This window comes from Amphibalanus amphitrite, unplaced genomic scaffold (genome assembly GCF_019059575.1).
Source record: "Amphibalanus amphitrite isolate SeventyFive unplaced genomic scaffold, NRLGWU_Aamphi_draft 000022F_arrow, whole genome shotgun sequence".
Lineage (NCBI taxonomy): Eukaryota > Metazoa > Arthropoda > Thecostraca > Balanomorpha > Balanidae > Amphibalanus > Amphibalanus amphitrite.
In genome coordinates this window covers 1,372,319-1,387,898 of record NW_024881518.1, presented here as the reverse complement: position 1 = coordinate 1,387,898, position 15,580 = coordinate 1,372,319, and the positions used below count along the sequence as shown (strand labels likewise).

General features: G+C 47.7%; 2 protein-coding genes across 5 annotated transcripts in view; one reads left to right on the top strand and one right to left on the bottom strand.

Moving 5' to 3' along the window:
* Positions 1 to 531: 531 nt before the first annotated feature.
* Positions 532 to 5,377, bottom strand: LOC122392082 (F-box/LRR-repeat protein 20-like). 2 transcript variants are annotated; one of them, XM_043386587.1, is made up of 7 exons: positions 5,274 to 5,377; positions 3,773 to 3,887; positions 3,085 to 3,321; positions 2,442 to 2,921; positions 1,948 to 2,140; positions 1,393 to 1,517; positions 532 to 1,206 (listed from the first exon to the last, which is right to left on the bottom strand). In XM_043386587.1, the coding sequence occupies exons 1-7, from the start codon at positions 5,346 to 5,348 to the stop codon at positions 1,133 to 1,135; spliced, it is 1,299 nt and encodes a 432-aa protein (XP_043242522.1). In that variant the 5' UTR covers positions 5,349 to 5,377; the 3' UTR covers positions 532 to 1,132. The 2 variants fall into 2 exon arrangements, with proteins under 2 accessions (XP_043242522.1, XP_043242531.1); XM_043386596.1 differs by having other exon boundaries at positions 4,997 to 5,277.
* Positions 5,354 to 15,580, top strand: part of LOC122392055 (protein bric-a-brac 2-like) — a 25,373-nt gene continuing 15,146 nt past the window's right edge. Inside the window, exons 1-2 of one of the 3 annotated variants that reach the window (XM_043386555.1) lie at positions 5,354 to 5,389; positions 15,364 to 15,393. The gene's annotated coding sequence lies outside the window, so the exon portion shown is untranslated. Of the gene's footprint in view, positions 5,390 to 15,363; positions 15,514 to 15,580 lie in introns of those variants that run through there. The other 2 variants (XM_043386568.1, XM_043386576.1) reach the window with 2 other exon arrangements.

The following is a 15,580-nucleotide window of genomic DNA, read 5'->3' as shown; positions in this document are numbered from 1 at the left end:
TAGTTGTTCTTCTCGAGATCTTTATGATATTCAGATAGGTGTGGTAGTGGCCAACGTGCGCGTTACGGACGCCATTGGATGGTAAAAAATATTGTGTAGGTTATAAACCTACACAATATTTTCTTGGTGAACGACTCTAGTTCTTAGGTTAGGTTAGGTTAGGCCGCCGTTTGACATGAGCTGCGGCCGCAAGGCTATAATGTGCCACGGAGTGTATGTATGTGTCAATCATTGCTAAGTTCAATAGGTGAGTCATATATATATATATATATATATATATATATATATATATATATATATATATATATATATATATATATATATATATATATATATATATATATATTTTGGCGTCGATTGTGTTGCACCCGAGTGAACTTTGGGCCGGGATAGGCCAGGCGCAATCGTGCTGTGGTTTTGTAGTGTTGTTCACCAAGTGATTCTGTGTTTGTATGTGCCTGTAATGCTTGAATATGCTGTTACAAAACATGGAAAATCTGCTAATAAAATGACGAATCATTATCACAGTGCTTAAATGAAACAATGTTTATTACGATCCTTCAAACAATATTTTCGTCGTTCGCGAATCACAGCACTGACGGAGGACACTTGGGGGTCACATGCTGAGATCACACCTATCTGACTGCCACCAAGCTTCCAGTGTGCAGTGGGATGGCACAGGCAACGAGCCTCTGAATCACAGCATAAGAACACTTAAACGCAGCTTGAAACCACAGCCATCACTGTCACCCATTCTCTGGATCACGGCATAGGAACACTTAAAAACAGGTTGAAATCACACCTAACACTGCCACCGAGCTTCCGGGGTGCAGTGAGATGGCACAGGCAAAGAGCTTCTGAATCGCAGCATAGGAACACTTAAACACATGTTGAAATCACGCCCATTTCACCACCGAGTCCCTGAATCACAGCACTGCTGGGCGAAGGAACACTTATACACAGTTTGATATCACGCCCCCATCTCTGTGAGATGGCCGAACTTCCGTGAATCACAGCATACTGCTTGACGAATGAACACTCGCTGCTTCACCCTGAGATCATGCTCGGCGTCGCCACCGAACGCCGCGCGCGATGCTGGTGTCGCGACGGCTTGTGACGGTGCTCCAGGAACCTAGTCTGGGTAGATCTCCAGTCGCAGGGGGTCACCCTCCTCAGGTTCATCGTACAGTTTCGATGTGGCACTGGCTGCGGGGAGACGGTTGTTACGTAGCACAAACTAGGGCGATCACTGACGACAGGTAGGTAATTGTCAGCCTCTACAAACTCAGTTCTGAAGAACGTTGTTCAACACTCACCAACCAGCAGCGGGAAGTGTTACTGATTTCTAGCCAATGCCACACTTGTTCTTCGTGTCAAACATGCAGTACTTACTGGGCAGAGACAGAGTGACGTTGCGATGGTGCGGTAGCCTGCCGTTTAGGAAACTGATCACGTCGTTTATCCAAATGCCGCGGGACAGACGCACCTCACGCAGCGACGGCAGCGCCAGCACCAGGCTGCGGTGCCGGGGGGGGGGGGGGGGGGTCACGTACCCATCCCAAAGGGGTGCTTAGTTATGTGTCCTTACGAATGTCGCCAAGGCTAGAGTTGTTTAGCACAGTAAAACATGAGAAAGAAGACTAAGAGCACGAGTGAAAAACTGCAGCGGTTTTAGCTGGATAAAAAGTGGATACTGAGTTAGTGCCAACAAGAATTCGATGACGCACTTCAGGAAACATGTGTTGCGATAGGGCTTTGCTGTTTCTTGGTAAATTCAAATAAATCAAAGATTTCTGGCTATCTCACCAACCATTGAATCTAAAAATATTTTACAAACAACAAATATTTGAATAGTCCATTTTTTACCGATACAAGTCCGCAAATCGGCCAGTGTGTACCTATACGCATTACGACACCGGCCTTCTCTGAAACCAGTCCTGTACTCACTCGCACAGGACGTCCTCAGTCGACTGTATGGGTCTGTCGCAGTGTGACCCCACGGCCAGGAAGGACAGTCGGGTGGCGCTGAGCAGCCCCCGCAGCACCGCGTCGGTGGTGTTGGTGTCGAACAGATCCAGCCAGCGGAGCTCCTTCAGACGGGCCAGGTTGAGGAGGCCAGCCTCAGAGAGACCTTCGCATCCTACCGAGACGCATGGGAGCCCGGCGGTCGGTTCAAATTGGGGTCGAGAATGAAGAGCCCATCATCGGCAACGCACAGTGTATTAGGAAGCAACCGTCCTTTGGAGCAAGGACATGACGTGCCTCCAGCACCATGAAACAAAAATTTATTTGATTCGCTGATAAAATGATGTTATGGTAATGAAAGCCCAATAATGCAATTATTTTTATGAACGTTTTGAGTGCGCTAGACATCTGTTCTCTCATAAGGAAGGCTTCGATATCACATCCAACTATCTTTGTCGTGAATAATATCAACTGACCTGATATGTGGAGAACGCGGAGACCGGGTATCTTCACCGGGAGTTGTTCCAGAAAGGCATCGGTGATACCGGATCCGTACGCATCGAGCATCATCAGTTGCGGACACACTGAGAGCAGCTTGACTAGTGCGGGGCATGATGCGTTCTTGAGACCCGTGATGTCCAGCTCTTCCAGGGTCGTGTAACTGGGTGCCCTCTCCAGCTCCTCTTCTAGCAGTTTGAACACACCGCGCATCTCGAGCCGCTCCAGATTAGCGGGCAGTAGCGACAAGAACTTTCCCGTCAGCTTTTTGAGGTCGATGTTTAGGGTCTTGAGTTTGGGAAGGCCGCGCAGCACTACTTCGACACAAGCTTCGTCGCAGGCCGCGGGGAGGGTAACCTCCTCCAGACCTGGACAGCCAAGGCAGAGCCGTTCCAGGGCAGGAACGTCAAGTTTAAATCCACGCAGGTTGGCCTCTACCAGCAGCGGACAATGGCGACCTGAAGCGGCAAAACAGTAATCACTCGTCAGTTTAAAAGTGAAAGGAATCGACATGTAAGTCACCAACACAAATGCAAATTAGTAAGCATTTGTTTGTTTATTAACATAGACCTATGCATATATCTGAGCTGAGGGCAATGAAAGCTGCATGACGCTTCTCACACAAAATATCTGCGTCTAGTAGTCCAGCCGGTTCGATGTTGAAGAACCACATCAAGTCGTCGCCGACATTCTGGCATTTGACGTTCTCCAGGCGGCGGAGCCCAGGCAGGTGCGACAGAACTCTCTCTAGCCGTTCATTGGTGTAGTACCAGAAGGCAGGGATAGGAATCAAGTCCATAGTGAAGCACCGGTAGCGAGCCAGACAACCGATCACACACTGGTGCCACTGCCGACTCACTGTGAAAGAACATGGTGCATTTAGGCCAGGCACTAGGCAGGCAATATGTGATGGTACAGACAGGACGTGCTGCTGCAGTATGGGGGAGCTAATGTAAGTAGTTACCTATTTCAAATGCTATTAAGTAGCTGATCAGATGTGAGGTAAAAGATAATGCTGATTCAATGGCTACATCATATGGCCAGTTTCCTTTCATTGTTTTTCAACAATGGAACAAGTAGCAAGGTACTTGCTAAGCAAACTGCTGGAATGCTAGCCCACACTAACTTTTTAGATATCCTGATTCACTTAGCTTTGTGGTCAAACTAGTCTTTTTTAAAGTTTGTGCTGTAGAACTGAGTGTTACTGAGATATGAATGTAGGTACTGGCATTCACCATTGAAAGTACGAGGTACATACAAAATGCATACATTTACTGAGATGCATGTCACAAAAAGATGAGGTACCTACCTGATGCCACCTTGAGCTGTTCAGGCAGGGAGAGAAAGCTGAGGATATGGGAGAGGAGCTCCTCTGGCAATGTCTCCATGGTGACTTGCACGCCTCCAGCAGGTGCAGCAGAGTCCTAAAGTATATCAGTGATCACAATTGGTAACAAGCGCAAGGAGAATGCAATGTTTGATTGCCAGAGCAAAATAAGGACTGGTGTACTGTATGAATAAGGGTTCCTCGTCCTTTCATTAGTCATCCCTCTTGACTGCCATCGTTTGTTTGTTTGTTTATTGGGGCTTAAGGGCGCGCCGACTACAAGGTCATTTTGCGCCCATAATTATATACAAGTAAAGCAAGTGTGTCACAAGAAAACCGACGTAATAAAAGGCTTAAAAAAGCCTAAAAGCTGGTTAAAAAGAGCAAAGAAGGGTAAAATACTCCAAGCGTATCGTAAAAGACAGCTGACTAGGCGTAAGGACTAGATTAGAATAAACGTATGGACTAGTTGGTTCGGTATCAGATCGAGTAGATTACTTGGAATTTGATTGAACGGATAAAGGAAAAGATGTTGCCAGATAAAACCCAGGGTGACTCGTCACCCAGCAAGTGGCGGACGGTGATATCCGGAGCGATGCGGCCCAGGTAGCGAGTCCGGTCCGGTTCCAAGCGTCGACAAGATAAAAGCACGTGGGCGACGGTGAGAGGCACGGCGCACCCGCCGCAAACGGGCTGCTCATCTCCGCGGAGAAGGTGGCCATGCGTCGCATACGTATGACCGATGCGGAGCCTGCATAAAATCACTTCGTTTGACCTGTTGTCTTGCGAGCGAGACCTCCAATGCTCCAGAGTCGGCTGGAGTGCCATCGTGAGATGGGAACCCAACCACGTAAGTTCAGTTAACTAGGCTGCAACAGGTTACAGGCGACACCCGCGGAAACCAATGGACGCTGAAAAAAAAAACGAGGGCCGTCTCACAAACCCTCAAAATGTCTTCCCCATTCGGATCATCAACGATTGGAACATACCCCGCCATTAATTGTCGATGTCCCCAGCCTTAACGCCTTCAAAGCTAGACTGCACTGGGCACATTTCATACAACTCACCCTAACCACTGAGTTAGGACACAGGGTCGAGTCAGTAGTGACAAGTGAGCTCGATAGGACCGGATCCTTGATGAGCACAAGTCAAAGTGGCCCTTCAAAATTCCGCACTTCATAGGTATAAGTAAAAGCAAGGTCTCACCGCGTGATCTTCATCCATGTCAGGAATTTTCCACAAAAATTGTTCCACTAATGTCTAGCCCGTCCAAATCAATAAGATCCTAATTGTAAAGGATCCCCTAGGATCCAAGCGTTACATTTACGCACGGTATATAGAGAACTCGTTTACGTTGTTTAGAACCAGATAACCACTTGGAACTCGCGCGAAACTGCAAAATCCGATTAGTCTGTTCGAAACAGCTGGTGTAAAGTTGCTAATTCTCCCATTTCTGTTGTGGATTGAGCGAGTTTTCACTTACCGCAGTTGAATACAAAAGCTTTCGAATACAACATGCGCCGTAATTGTCGTAGCCTAATTCATTCTCTTGATCCATTCCACTCTACGCGCCCTAACCCAACAACAACAACATTGATCCATTCCGTAGCTCAGTTGGTAGAGCACAAGGCCCTAAAACATAAGGTTGGACGAAGTTTTCTACCATAAATGTACTAGCATTTTTCGAGATGTGCATTGTTTGAAGCTGTTTCCTTACAGATTTAACGCAAATGGACTTTTTTCTCATTAAAATGCCATTTAATTATGTTTTAAGGGTTTATGCACATTTCGGTAAGGGATAATTCACTTTTGAAATTAACCCAGTTCAACTTAGACCAAATCTAGTCAAACTATCTAGTGGTTACTAAAATTTCCAGATGCTACATATATTGCGCTTTTGTGACAAGCACGTTGCTAGGGGCGGTCGCCTCAGTTGCTAAGGACGCTACTGAGCATTTGCTTAGGGAGTTTTCATTTGCCTCGGTGCTCGGTGGATCAAATTCGTTTTGGGTTAGGTTTTTGTCGAGAACAAGGTTTGAATATGTTTTCCTGAATTTTCTGGTTCGTTTTGGTTATGGAACGCTTACATGATTTTCACTTTCTTCACATTTTCACCATTCTGTCGAGTGCCGATTTTATCATGCAGAGGAGAGGAACAATTTTATCACGCACGTTACCTACATACATCACACATTCCACTATGCCATAATATTGCACAATTGATCAATTTTTAAGCCAAGTCTGCCAAACCCATGGAAGCCCATGAATCCGGCCCTGAAAACAGGGCCTTCATGACGGTGTCTACTCGTCGGGGCGGGGTGTGAGGGGCGAGGGCACACAATTTGAATTTCAGATTGCACCAAAAATTGTGGCACTTTTCAAGAATATTTATCATATGTCTTGAAGCCTGTTAATTATAGGACTCTGGAGGCAATACAAGTGGTATGTTAATGTAGTCCGTAATTTCCGAGGGCACCTTGACCTGTCCCAAGCGGTCACCTCCATAAGTTGAAGTGAGTGGCTTGTTGCTCCTCCCTTTGCTTTACAATCTCACTGTAATTCCTGGCTGGTATGTCAGTTAAGTCATGAATTGTTTACATAGGTAACATTTGTTTGATCATGTTTTGTTAAGTATTTTTGCTCCACAGGTTTTTGCAACTTTGATAATTGGGAAGTCTGGCCATGGGTAGATACTGTTTGGTTCCTGGATGCAAGTCTGGTTGTGATCGCCTCAAGAAAGGAATTACTGTTCATTCTGTGCCAAACGATGTGCGTCTTGCTCGTGAGTGGATGCTGGCAGCTAAGAGAGAAAATGTCGTGAACGTAAAAAATACAGGGGTTTGTTCTTTGCACTTCCTACCCGAGGATTACCTCAGAGATATTCAGTTTGAGCTGGCAAATCCAGGAAGAGATCCTGTCACCAATCCAAAAAGGAAGCTGAAGGAGGATGCCATACCATCGCAAAACATTCCAAAGTGCCCACCCAAGTGAGTTTTCTTTTTTACTTTATTTCCATTAAATGTGGTATTTTATTCATGGAGGCTGAGCTATGGATTGAGGTACATGGAGTTTTTTGTTTCAAAAGAATAATTAGTATTCTGTGTTGCATGCCAATCTGGAATTTGATGTATGCATGTTGTATCTATGCATTTTAAAGGAACTATCCCACCTTCAAAAAAGTCAATGAATTGGCATGAAAATGATGTCTGTCGGTTCAGAAAGAGGGAAAACGAATATCTTCCAAATTTCATCGAAAAATATTCACCAGTTTTCAAGATATTAGACTTTTACTTTTGTTTACCTTTTGGGATCTCTGCTGTTCCTAGCGACTTTATTTGAAAGTGTGGCACTTGTTGCGCGCAAAGCAGCACATACCACTACGTGCTACCAAACGTTTTAGTGAAAGGTTTAAAATTGTTAGATCTGCGCTGACGTCACACATTCAGAGGGGGCATTCTAATGCATTAGCCCCTCTGAATCCAAGTGCTGCAATTTTGAAATTTGATATTTTCGATTTGAGGCATTTCTCAATATTGTGAGTGCTCAAACCTGTAACCTTAACATTAGTTTTGAGTTGAGATAGCCAAAATGGGGTCCAGCCAGGGACCACATTTTGGCTATCTCAACTCAAAACTAATGTTAAGGTTACAGGGACCCCATTTTGGCTATCTCAACTCAAAACTAATGTTAAGGTGGGATGGTCACTTTAATGGCAAAGCACTATGGTTACATAACTGTGAAAAATAATTCAAAGTAGGTACCTAACAATGTTTGCAAAAAAGTTGAATACATTGGTCTTTGCAAATATTTGCCTTTAAAGCTGTTCATAATTCCATTCCAATTATTCACAGGAGTCACCGGCATGCTGGAGCTCTCGCTGCACAGACGGAGAGGAGAGACATCCTGCAGTCTGTGGTCATGGATCAGCCACCCATGGAGCGTGAGCCAAGGTCGGTTTCTTATGGCAACCATTCACTAATGCCATTATGTACATACAGTTGTTATGTTGTATTCCCAAGTTCAAATCAGCTCCTATTGTTATGTCATGATTCACCCTCATACCTCTAGATGTCTGATTAATTCATAAAAGATGAACTATGACAGCTGCTTAACATACTTATTGACAAGCCTTTCCTAGCAATGCAATGTCCTAACAAGGCAGAATATTTGATTATATGGTAATACCTGTTGTGCTATTTGTTCCATATCCAGTCCTGCTCCTGGCCCTGCCTCCTCCTGCTCCCATCCTGAGGAGCTGGCGCAGCTCCGCCAGAAAGTGACTGACCTGGAGGCCACTATCAGACGACTGTCTGATCAGCTGGAAGCCAAAGATGCTGAAGTGAAGGCCCTATACAGGGATAAGCTGAGAGTCTTCCTCACAGATCAGCAGGTACCACTTCAAATAACCCTAACCAATCAGAATTGTCACTTATATGTCTGATGAATATCAAACAGTGCTTCTATAGCCTGCTGTTATTTTCCCTCTTTTCCTATATTACACCTAAGTCCTAAACCATTATGCCAATACATGTTTTCATGTGACCAGCAGAGGCCCGTTTATCCAACAGAAAAATAGCCGCCTGCCAGAACTTTTTGCTTAAAGGCCGTTTCACATACGGAGCGTAAACGCGATGGGCACATGAGCGGATAGGGCTTTATCGTTCACGCTCCGTATGTGAAATGGCCTTTAGGCAAAAACTCCGGTAAGCGGCTATTTTTTTGTTAGTAAAACTAGCCTCTAATCAAGTTAACTTTTTTCATTGTTAGAAAATGAACAGAAAAGTCCACACGTAACTATTGAACATTAGTACTGACTACTGCTTATATAGCTTCAGTTTACCTCAGTTCCTCACAGTACTCTTCTAAATGAAAAAGTTTGCAGTGTAAGGTAAAGTAAGGTACAAGGTAGTAAGAGCTTGGAGCTGTAATTCTATGTACTCTATGAGTGACAAATCAGTGCAAAATTGGTAAAATTTTCATTGCTGCCCACTGATTGTGTTTTATGCCCTGTCTGCTGCAGATCGACGCACTGCTGGAGTCCAAACGTCCCTGTCCGTGGGACGAGCAGACGATCCACAGGGCGCTCGTCTTCAGGACCCGGCTTTCGCGAAGCCAGTACAACTTCCTGCGGGACGGGGGTATGCCGCTTCCCTCCCTGACGACGCTGAAGACTCGTCTCAGGAAGGTCACCATCACGCAGGAGGACTCAGGATTCGCGAGAACGATCCTCAAGGCGTATCTGGAAGAGAAACCCGACCGCGAACGCCCCTGCGTACTCATGTTCGATGAGATGAAGGTATGTTGTTAGTAAAAGTTACACTTACTGTGCACGCGAGTTGCGTCTAAAAGCCTAGCTCATTATGCCTGTTTTTCAGAATATTATTATTGTTAATATAGCTTGGTTAGCAATAAAGCGCCCCTCGGTATCGTTTAGAATTGTATGTTGTTTCTCAAATTTGTTGCAACTTTCTCAAATATTAAAATATAAATAACATTCTTTCAAAAATGTATTCAATAAGATGAAAGCACGGCATACTTTGTTCGACGACCTATGCCTAGTTAGAGCGAACAATGATATACTGAACGTCACAAGGATGGAGCCAGTTTAAATGTATGCCCACGACATGGTTCGTCTTTTGGATGGAAATTAAATCGTAAGATGGAAATTTGGGCACAAGGAAGTAATGGAGGTACTCGTTTGTTCCAGGTCCGTGATATCGGTGACTATGACTCCACCGACGACCAGATCATCGGGCCCGTCAACTACCTGCAACAGGTCATGGTGCGATCCATCGTCGGCTCTTGGAAGATGCCACTCTTCTTTGCCTTCGACACGCGTATCACGAAGGACCTGCTGAACAAGCTGGTGGTCGACGCCGAGGCATGCGGCCTGCGAGTCATGGCGATAGTCTCGGACCTCGGCGGCTCGAACCGCGGCCTATGGACGTCCCTAGACGTCAGCCATGACGGAAACACCCACTTCACCAACCCCGCCGACAGCCGCCGGTGAGTTTACGGGTTACGGATAGCGTGCTTATCATGGCTGATTCATGTTGCCTTGTGGTGGACGATATGAACACTTCTTGGGCTACTTTCATTAGCATGGTCGGATTCATTCAACGATTACAAGTGAGATGTATGTATTCAGCCTATTGGTGCATATCTGCATAATGATGTACTGACTAGCCTACTGTGCTCAGGGATTAGTTTAGTTTAGTGTATTAAAGTCATCGTCGATGGGGACACCCCATTTAAAGACGAAGTCCTACCTATAATAATACAACACAAAGCCATGACAAAATCATTGACAAATAGCATTATATATTAGTGTTGTGCATATCCGCTACATGCGGGCATTTCACTTGCCTCGTGCGTGGTGTTCGTTTTTTTTTTCACAGTTTTATTTACATAATTCACATAAAAACACCGGCGAAAATAAGCATAAAACATTGTTGTGCTCCCCATCGGCGACCCGCCTGGCCAGGCCGGGACGGTGTCAATCTGTGACATATGCCGTCCCGGCCCCGGGGAGAGCTATAGGATACCTCCCCAGCCTGGGAGATCTGATTGCTACCTCCCCGGCGCTCCAGGCGGGCCGCCAGCCCCTGCCCGCACCGCCCGGCAAGCAACCGTGGTGTTTTCCATCAACTTCTTCTCGAGTAAAAGCCAAACTGAACATTCGTGTACAATTTCAGGAACATCTGGGTGTTCGCCGACACTCCTCATCTGTATAAGCTGCTGCGCAACCACCTGCTTGATAACGGTCTGCAGCTGCCAGGCGGGGGACTGGTCGACAAGCAGCTGTTCGCTGACGTCCTGGCCATCGACCGCGGCAAGGAGTTCCGGATCCTGCCCAAGCTCGGCATGGAAAGCCACGTGCAAGTAAGTACAGTCTGCTGCCAAAGGACATGCATACCTATCGGCCTGTGATGGTGAAAGTGCATCTATGAATATGGGTAGTTGACTCGCTTATGGATAACTTCGAATTCGATGGACAGTTTTTGGGCCTCATTTACAATTTAGTGCCCTCTCGAATATTTCAGAAAAGTTTTGGTGTCATGCAACATGTTGTCAAGCTGCCAATGGTGGCAAACACCTATTTGCAGATAGCCACACCTACACCTAGCCACACACCTGGATGGGGATAGTCGGCTCGACGTCTGATGGCTGACCTGACCTTACCCGGTCTGCCCCAAATACATAAATACATCATCTTGGTTTAACCCTCGCCCTTATTGGTGTTTTGCCAGACGTAAACGTATGTTGCCTTGTCGTTCGGCCCCTGATCGAGCTAGAGCTTCGCGGAAAAAAACGAACGTGCTTGCCGTGACGAGAGGAAGCCGATGCTGCCCAATTTTAAGGTCCTAGGTCATTGGTTGACCTTCCAGGTCGGGTCAGTGACTCAGAAGTCGGCAAAAGCGAGACCTGTTAGAACTTCGTAAACTGAGGTTGTTAGGGCGTTTTCGGGGGTTGATCACGAATTTCATGATACTCTTGATCACAGATGATGTCTTATTGCATTTGGGCCAGGTCGGATCAGGTCACGTCAGGTCGACAAGTAGGCGTCCTGCCGACTATCCATAGTTAGTTGTCAGCCACCACCGATAGCTTCGTAACATGTTATGAAGGCAATACAACTACTGCGTAACTGTTTAAATAGGCGCTATAAATTAGAAGTCAGCCCCCACAAAAAAAGAAGCTACCCTAGAAACATGTGCAGACACATCTTTGCATCGTATATTTGCTGAGAAGACGGTTAATGGGCATCTATAATCTCGACGCAACTCTGCTTTGTGAATCGGTGTAACCGGACTCGGCACGTGTCACGTGGGTTGTCAGAACTGTCCCGCCTACTCTCGATAAAGCTGCCAAACCAGAACTTGTATCCGTAATCCTACGTTCAATAGAAATGCCTACGATTATAGCGGTCCTTTTACTCTGGTTGCAGGTGACCGGGCAAGCTCGTCAGAAAGTGCGACCGGCCGCGCAGCTCCTCAGTGCTTCAGTGGCGGCAGCTGTCGACACCTTCCTGGGCCGGGAAGAAGAGGCGCGGTACTTGCGGGCATTCGATAGTGGCTTTGATGCCCTGAACGGACAGTGTCCCACCGACGTCAAGCCACTCCGCCGCGGCATCAAAGGAGACGGCAGTGCGCACTTCAGGGCCCTGGCTGAGCTAGAGGCGGCCATCCGGCTCAAGTTCCAGGGCAAGACCTCGCTGCTGCCATTTCAGAAGGGGTTCATCGTAACGATCCGGTCGATGCGTGGCTTGGCGGCTGATCTGCTTCCGGTGCTCGGCCAAGGCTCGTACGTGCTCCCCGGCCGCATCAACCAAGATATCTTGGAATCGTTCTTCAGCCTGGTGCGCGGTAAGGGCGGCGCAAACTTGCACCCCAGCCCCAGTGAGGCCAAGTGTCGCATCAGGAGTTTGTCGCTGATGTTCGCTCTGAGGCTGGGAGTGAACCCGCTGACGCTGAATCCGATGTCGCCCGAACCGGTCACTGGCGGGGACAGCGCGGTGGAGACGGCGCTTCTCTCAGAGGATCTCGAGGAGCATCACACCGAGGACTCGCAGCTGAGCTCTGACCTGATGGAGATCGAGTCGTTGGTGGAAGCCGCCCGCCAGAGCCGGCCGGCTCCATCCGGCACTGCGACTGCCTCGCCAGTGGACCCGAGGACCAGTGTGACGGCAGAGCAGTACGGCATGGCCTATGCGGCCGGCTATCTGTCCGCCAAGTGCCGCAAGATTGACCCCAGTCTGGGAACTCCCTCAGCCTACGCTGATGAGACGGCAATGGCGGAGACTATGTGGATCCGGATGCGAAGCATGGGCGGCCTCAGTGTTCCCTCTGGAAAGTGGATGGAACAGTTCAAGGTGCTGGACAGTGCCTTCTGCGTCCGACACCACCTGGAGCCGGACCGTCTGTCCCGCAGTACCAGGGTGGTCGAGTCCCTCGTGGAGTCGATCACAAACCAGAACTTGGACCTGCCAGACATCCGCATTGTGCGGAGGTTCGTTCGCCTGCGGACGTTTCTCCGTCTCAGCACGGTGAACCGGATGCTGCGGAAGAGCAGCTCAACAGCATCACTTCGTGAGAAGACCAAGAACAAGCAGTTTGCCACTTAGAAGGTAAGTACGCGTCGGTGTGGTTCATTCGTCAACACTGCATGGTTAGGTAGACCCGACTTTTTCATTGTCCTTGAAACGAATAGCTCACCTTCCAGAAATATTTCGTGTATAAAATAAGTACTAAATCAAATATGGGCTCGAAAAACGACAAACAGTATTTGAACACATTCTGAGCTCGAACCATTATGGTTCTTTTGTTCCATAGCTATATAAATGAACACAAGCAACTTAACATCTGATCAGCTTGGACTTGGAGCGATCCAGCGTAAATGAAGAGTATGGCCACTGGTTGCTTATCTTGGCGTTTGAATTGCGTTCCGCTACAAACTAACGTTTGTTTTGTCGCTCGTCCTGAAATTCGTAGCCCTGAGCTTTCGAAATGTTGACTTAACTGTGAACGATGTGATGGAATTTAATGTCATTAATAAAGGATTTTCTGCCCGTTACAGACCGCACCAGGGCGGCGCCAGGGCTTCCGGCGGTGGCACCGGAATGGACGGTCGCTGGAGGCATGGAGACGCCGCCCGCCGGACCAACCGCAGCGCCGAGACGCTGGACATCGACGGCCAAGGCGGCGGTGCAATAGTTCCCGACGGTAACGAACCAGTCGCCGGGGGAGGGTGACGTGTCGCCGGGCCTCCGGTCACGGGCCGGGCCTCCGGTCCGGCGTTCGCAATAACCGTACCGGCGATACGGACACCGGCTGAGCCCGGGCGCGGATGGCGTTGGGCCGTGGCAACCGTGTTTTATTTGTTAACTGTTGCAGGACTGTTTTCAATCGTGTTTGAAGTAGTGTTTTTGTTGTGCTCCAGCTTCCATTTTGACTAACCGGTTGGTGTGCTTTTGAGCGTTTACCCCACTTGTTAGGCGTTCTTTTCCGTTGGTTCAGCGGAGTGATGTGCTGTGTGCCCGCAAGGGGCAACCGGTGGCAGGTTGTCCCTCCGCTGTCTGTCTGTAAGCCCTGCTGGATAATGGCGACCTTTTTGCGCAGGCATATCGAGCTTGTTCGCATCGAGCCTGTTCGTACCGAGCTCTGCATGAAGAGCTTGTTTGCATCGTTTCGTTGGACGGTAGACAGACATGACGGAAGAGTGCAACCACTGTGAGCAGTGAGCATGCATTCAATATACCTCCTGTATTCGAGTCTCTATTGGTTGTACTACCGCCTAGGTGATAATTGATAAAATCATAATACGGGCTACAATCACAGCAGTGATGCCCAGCTATGCATAAATCGCGTGTTAAGTGTTGAGTGGATCGCAGACGTATGTTTGATAGATATCCATGACATGAAAGGCGACAATACCCTGCAATCGCATTATAAAACACTCCTAATAACTACGTGAGCCACAATATTCCTTATGTCCACCATACCAACCACAATGTCTTTTTTTCCACTGAAAGGAAACCCTGTGGTGGCAGCTGAGATGAATAATGGTAGGTAATGAATTACCTTCATTCTATTAATATGTGCACTTAGGTGAATGGCATCGGCATCACGTGAATGGTACTGCGGAATCGATGTTTTTTATGACTCCGACTCCGACTCCCGACTTCAAAAATCGACTTAGACTCAGACTTTACACTTTGTTGATGTCGTCTCCAACCGACTCCGACTACGCCTTTCGGTGACTCCGACTCCTACTTGTAAAATTGACTCTGACTCCGCATTTAACAATCGACTCCGACTCCAACTCTGACTCCGGTCAGAACTGTCGACTCCGACCGACTCCGATTCTGACCCATGAGCGCTAATGCCAGCTATCACGCCAGCGAGTAAGCCGCAAATCGTATGTTCCGTGGCGGTTTATGGCATTAAAGGCGACAATGCGGCTAAATCGCGCTATGAAACACCCTTATTGGCTACAAGGACCACCATCGTTAGCGGGTCACCATCCGAAAACTTGACAAGTTATTGATAAATTGGCCCTGGATTTGGATAAATAACATGTTGACGAACTTATTAGCACACATTTATAATACGAGCTAGGTTTAGGTTGTCCTCCAGTCGGCTCTGAACTTGTCAATTTTCCCTATCTCCAACATGTAAATGCCCTGGGGCGTCCTCGTGGTGACGTCAGCATGGGAGTTGCCAGGCTGGTAGGAACTAGACTTCGACGCCCCCTGGTAGAGCATTGGACTCCCGGTAGTGAGAGCCCGGGTTCGAGACGCTCCGGCGCTCGATATTTGAGACTCCTGACGGGGATGGTCTGCGGTTGGTGGGAGCAGCCGCAGTCAGTTGAAGTCAGTTGAGTGGGACAGGCCGTGTCCGGCTTTGAAGGGCACGTTAAACTTTGGCATCCAAATTCTCCCGTTACCCGGAATTGCGCGATCGGACGGTAGGGGTCGGGGTCTACGCAACAAGCTCTGCTTAGCGTGGGCTCCGGCTCTGTCAATCCGTCCATTCAAACATTCGAGCCAAATTTATAAAAAAAAAAGAATCTTGCATTCAAGATCCAATTTCATTCTGAGCTAAGTGGGTTTGTATAAAACTTATATGGGCTTGGGTTTATATAGCCTTGGGAAGTCTCAGTGTGTCAGTGTGTTATTACATGACGGATAATAGGTGATGTTTGTTTCTGGGGGATTTTGCATGTTGATTGTGACGTTGTGCAAATGTATTGCGCGTGCCTTGCAGTGTGTGACGTCATGCGGCCGATCCT

Bases quoted from the DNA above. Each gene is read 5' to 3' on its own strand.
- LOC122392082 (XM_043386587.1), bottom strand. From the start codon at position 5,348: ATGGATCAAGAGAATGAATTAGGCTACGACAATTACGGCGCATGTTGT. The intron at 3,888-5,273 runs GTAAGTGAAAAC...GATATACTTTAG, and splicing joins AGCTTTTGTATTCAACTGCG to GACTCTGCTGCACCTGCTGG. The intron at 1,518-1,947 runs GTGAGTACAGGA...CCGGCACCGCAG, and splicing joins ACTGAGGACGTCCTGTGCGA to CCTGGTGCTGGCGCTGCCGT.